The 5019-nt window shown below is 38.0% G+C and overlaps 1 protein-coding gene across 1 annotated transcript in view; it reads right to left on the bottom strand.

Moving 5' to 3' along the window:
* Positions 1 to 112, bottom strand: part of LOC129682465 (keratin-associated protein 13-1-like) — a 794-nt gene extending 682 nt beyond the window's left edge. The window contains exon 1 of the mRNA XM_055614840.1: positions 3 to 112. Within this exon, the coding sequence (XP_055470815.1) occupies positions 3 to 112 (110 nt within the window). The remainder of the gene's footprint in view (positions 1 to 2) is intronic.
* Positions 113 to 5019: the final 4907 nt, after the last annotated feature.

Genomic DNA, 5019 nt, shown 5'->3' with positions numbered 1-5019 from the left:
TGGTGTAGACCAGGTTGCTGGGGTAGGAAGAGCCACAGGAGGAACCTAAGGAGGGCAGGCAGTATCCAAGGGAGCAGGAGTAGAAGTTTCCAGGGTAGCAACTGTAGGTCATGTTGAGAGGAGATGTTAGTTATGCTGGATATAACAGAGAGGATTCTGAGTTTGAAAGCAACCTTGTGGAAGTTGGGTTTATATACTCTCAGAAGCAGGTGTGGTACCCAAAACAGCCATTCTGACATATTTATATGCTTCCTGGCTTACGAATGTGAAACTCAGTAATCTCTGTAATTGCAGTCGCATTTGAATAGTACTCTGCTCACCATGTTTATGGGTGTTGTCATTTTATTAAAGTAAAAGATGATGAGCTACTCCTATGCTAGACATACTATGACTGTTTTACAGTAATGACTATTCTATTATGTCCCATAAAAATTCCCCTTTTCCTCTTGACATAAATTTTATGTATATTGTCATAGGATGTTATAAGGAAAATACTTTTCTTTGCAGTTTGTGGCAAGACAGTAATTTGCTGTTCTTGTTAATGAATTGGAATCATTATCTTGTGCTTTTTATGGAATCTAGTAAAAAATGGACCTTACTTATTCCCATCCTACAAATTTTCTAATATTCCACATGGATTACATAACATTTTCTAAGTGTCTTAATTCCACTAGCAAGAAAGCAATATAAGCCAAGAAGAAGTCAAATGAGAATGAACCCCTAAAGATAGAGAAGAAGACAATAAGTGAAGTTTGATGATCACAAATGACAGAACTCAATCTGAGTCACAACCACCTGGCTACACGGGACTCTGAATTATTTCTCTTTGTTCTGAGTCCTCTCAAAGGGGAAGATTCTGGAGAAGAAAAACAATGGGCAAAACCTTAATACATCAAAAAGAAAACCATTAAAAAGAAAACTGTTGGTAGATACCAAAAAATCAGATAGATGCTTTTTTGGTCATGTAGTGTGGGGCTGATAAAGAAATTTTTCTCAGTTCCATATGTTATATATGTACGTACATACATATATATGTACGTACATACATATATATATATATAATATATTACATTTTGAGATATAGCTATATTGAGAGAGAGTGAAACTGGATGAATGGGCAGGATCTGCTAGTAGTTTGGGGAATGAAAAAGAAATAGACCAAAATATACTATATAAAACATTTTAGTATAAATAAATGAAAATAAAGATTAGAGTCAGAGTTTCATTTTGGAGTTTGTATCTAGCTATACCTAAATCTTGATGTTGTCATATAACAGTATACACTTCATGAGAGCAATATTTTTTTAATTTTTATTTTATTTTTTTTTATAATTTATTCACTTTCTATCAGATTGTAGCCCCCTCCCTCTCCTCCTGGTCCACCCCTCTTCCCTCCCTAGCTCCCTCCTCTAGCTCACTAAAAAGTACCCTGCTTCCCTACAATCTGACCCTAGCCTACCAAGTCTCAACAGGACTGCCTGGATCCTTTTCCTCTGTGGCCTGATAGGGTTACCCTGCCAGGGGCAACTAATCAACAAGCAGACAACCGAGTTCATGTCAGAGACAACCCCTGACCCCCTTACTAGGGATTTCACTTGGAGACTGAGCTGCCATGGGCTAAAACTGAATAGGGCTTCTAGATCCAGTCCGTGCATGGTCCTTGGTTAGTGCATCAGTCTCTGCAGCCTCCCCTCCCCTCCCCCAGACCCTCATTATTTTCTTCCATAAGACCTCTTGAACTCTGCCCAAAGTATGGCTGTAAATCTATGCATCAACATAGATCACTTGCTGGTGGAGCCTTTCAGAAGACATCTGTCATAGGTCTCAGTTCTGTTTCCCTTCTTCCACTGCCTTCTATGTCTATCATGTTTGGCCTTCTGAATGAGATTTAAGCATCCTCTCTTGGGTCCTCTTTGATATTTAGCTTCTTTAAGTCTATAGATTTTACTATGTATATCCAATATTTTTTGGCTACTATCCACTTACAAGTGAGTATATACCATGCATGTCTTTCTGCTTCAAGGTTACCTCACTCAGGATTATCTTTTCTAGTTCCATCCATTTGCCTGCAAATTTCATAATTTCATTGTTTTTAATTGCTGAGTAGTATTCCATTGTGTAAATGCACCACAATTTCTGTATCGATTCCTCAGTTGAGGGACATCTGGGTTGTTTCTAGATTCTGGTTATTATGAATAAAGCTGCTATGAAAGTAGTTGAGCAAATGTCCTTGTTGAATGGTGGAGCATCTTTTGGGTATATGTCCAGGAGTGGTATAGCAGAGTTTTGAGGTAGGAGGCTTTAAAAATTATCACTTAATTTTAGCAGATGAGATAATACATGATGTATCTATTTTATGCATAGTAGTGCATATTTTAAAAATAATTTTCACCCATACTAATACTATGGAGTTGTTATTTCATCTATTCTTAAAGAAGAAATGAAACAACCTAAAGTAATAACAAATAACACATTGATCACAATCTAAAAGAGTATCACCTAGTGTAAGGTAAAAATCTATTTCATATTAGACATAGTAAGTTTTACAAAAACATAAATCCAACAATTTGATTTCATAATCTGGTCCAAAGAATCCTAATAAAGCTTTACAAAGCTTTATGACTGTTGTGGCAGTGATGACAAAGGTCACACATCTTGAAAATTGGTTGAAATCATATGAGGAAGTTCATTTGTGATGGTGATGAGCACATTACTTGATATTTTCCAGCCAAATGGCACTATTCCAACAATTAACATGGAAAACGTAAGCATGAAAAAAGTGTATATCTCAAGTAATGTTGGAAACCAAGGTTTTCTATAGGTTGTCAATCACTGTTTCCATTTCTACTTGTTCTACAATCATTAAGTGTCAGTTTCATTGGCTCTTAATTTATAATTTGAATATTTATATTCATACTTTAGGTTATTTTTAGGCCTTGGTGTAGAAAACATTTCACTGTAATAAATGGACACTATTTATTTATTTGTTTGTTTGTTTGTTTAATTTGCATTTATTTATTTATTTTTTAAATATACATTTATTATTATTATTATTATTAATATTGTATTAACTCTGTACGCCAGCTGTATCCCGTTCCCTCATTCCCTCACAAACCCACCCTCCCTCATCCCCTCCTTGCCCCTTTCCAAGTCCAGTGATTGGGGAGGACCTCCTCGCCTTTCATCTTACCCTGTTTTATAAGGTATCTTCAGGACTGGCTGCAAAGCCCACCTCTGTGGCCTAACAGGACTGCTCCTCCCTTGGGGGGTGGGGAGGTCAAAGAGCCTGCCATTGAGTTCCTGTCAGAAATAGTCCCTGTTCCCCTTACTATGGGAAACCAATTGGTTACTGAGATACCACAGGCTTCATCCAAGCAGATGTTCTAGGTTATATCCATACATGGTCCATGGTGGAGTGTCAATCTCAGAAAAGACCCCTGTGCCCAGATATATTTGGTCCTTGTGGAGTTTCTATCCTTTCCATGTCACACAAACTCCCCCTTCTTTCATATGATTCCCTGTACCCTGCCCAAGGTTTGGTTATGAGTCTTAGTATCTGCTTTGATACACTGCTAGGTAGAGTCTTTCAGGGGCCCTCTGAGGTAGGCTCCTGTCCTGTTACTTGTTTTCTCCAATGTCCCATGCACCTCCCTTTTGTCTTTCTAAGTGAGGATAGATCTACTCCTCAGTCCTCCCGGGTCTTCTTTTTTGTTTATCTTCCTTAGGTGTATAGATTTCACCATGCCTATCATGTCTTATAGGACTATATGAGTGAGTATATACCATGTTTGTCTTTCTCCTTCTGGGATATTTCACTCAGAATGATCTTTTCTAGACCCCACCATTTGCCTGCAAAATTCATGGTTTCCTCGTTTTTGATTGCTGAGTAGTATTATATTGTGTAAAAATACCACAATTTCTGTATCCATTCCTCTGTTGATGGACATCTGGGTTGTTTCCAGGTTCTGGATATTACAAATAAAGCTGCTACAAACATGGTTGAGCAAATGTCTTTGTTCTGTACTTGAGAAAATTTTGGGTATATACCTAGCAGTGGTATAGCTGGGTCTTGAGGAAGCGTTATTCCTAATTGTCTGAGTAAGTGCCATATTGACTTCCAAAGTGGTTGTACCAGTTTACATTCCCACCAGCAATGGAGGAGGGTTCACCTTTCTCCACAACCTCTCCAGCATGTGCTATCACTTGAGTTTTTGATCTTGGCCATTCTGATGGGTGTAAGGTGAAATCTCAGGGTCGTTTTGATTTGCATTTCCCTGATGGCTAATGAGGTTGAACATTTCTTTAAGTGTTTCCCTGCCATTTGATGTTCCTTTATCAAGAATTCTGTTTAGCTCTGTTTCCCATTTTTTAATTGGATTACTTGGTTTGCTGCTTTTCAGCTTCTTTAGTTCTTTATATATACTGGATAGTAGGTCTCTGTCAGATAAAGGGTTGGTGAAGATTCTTTATCAATCTGTAGGCAGGCGTTTTGTTTTGATGATGGTGTCCTTTGCTTTACAGAAGCTTTACAGCTTCATGAGGTCCCATTTATTGATTGTTGCTCTTAGAGCCTGTGCTGTTGGTGTTCTGTTCAGGAAGTTGTCTCCTGTGCCAATTAGTTCTAGGCTGTTCCCCACATTTTTTTTTCTAACCGATTTAGAGTATCTGGTTTAATGTTGAGGTCTTTGATCCACTTGGACTTTAGTTTTGTGCAGGGTGATAAATATGTATCTATTTTCATTTTCCTGCATGTAGACATCCAGTTGGACCAGCACCATTTGTTGAAGATGCTGTCTTTTTTCCATTGAATGGATTTGGCTGCTTTGTCAAAAATCAAGTATTCATAAGTGTGTGGGTTTATTTCTGGATCTTCTCTTCGGTTCCATTGATCCTCCTTTCTGTTTCTATGCCAATACCATGCAGTTTTTATTACTATTGCCCTGTAGTACAGCTTGAGATCGGGGATGGAGATACCTCCAGATGATCTGTTATTATACAGGATTGTTTTGGAGATTCTGG

Source organism: Psammomys obesus, unplaced genomic scaffold, assembly GCF_907164565.1.
Source record: "Psammomys obesus unplaced genomic scaffold, mPsaObe1.curated_primary_1811, whole genome shotgun sequence".
In the NCBI taxonomy this organism is placed as follows: domain Eukaryota; kingdom Metazoa; phylum Chordata; class Mammalia; order Rodentia; family Muridae; genus Psammomys; species Psammomys obesus.
This window is presented reverse-complemented; position numbering and strand designations above follow the sequence as displayed.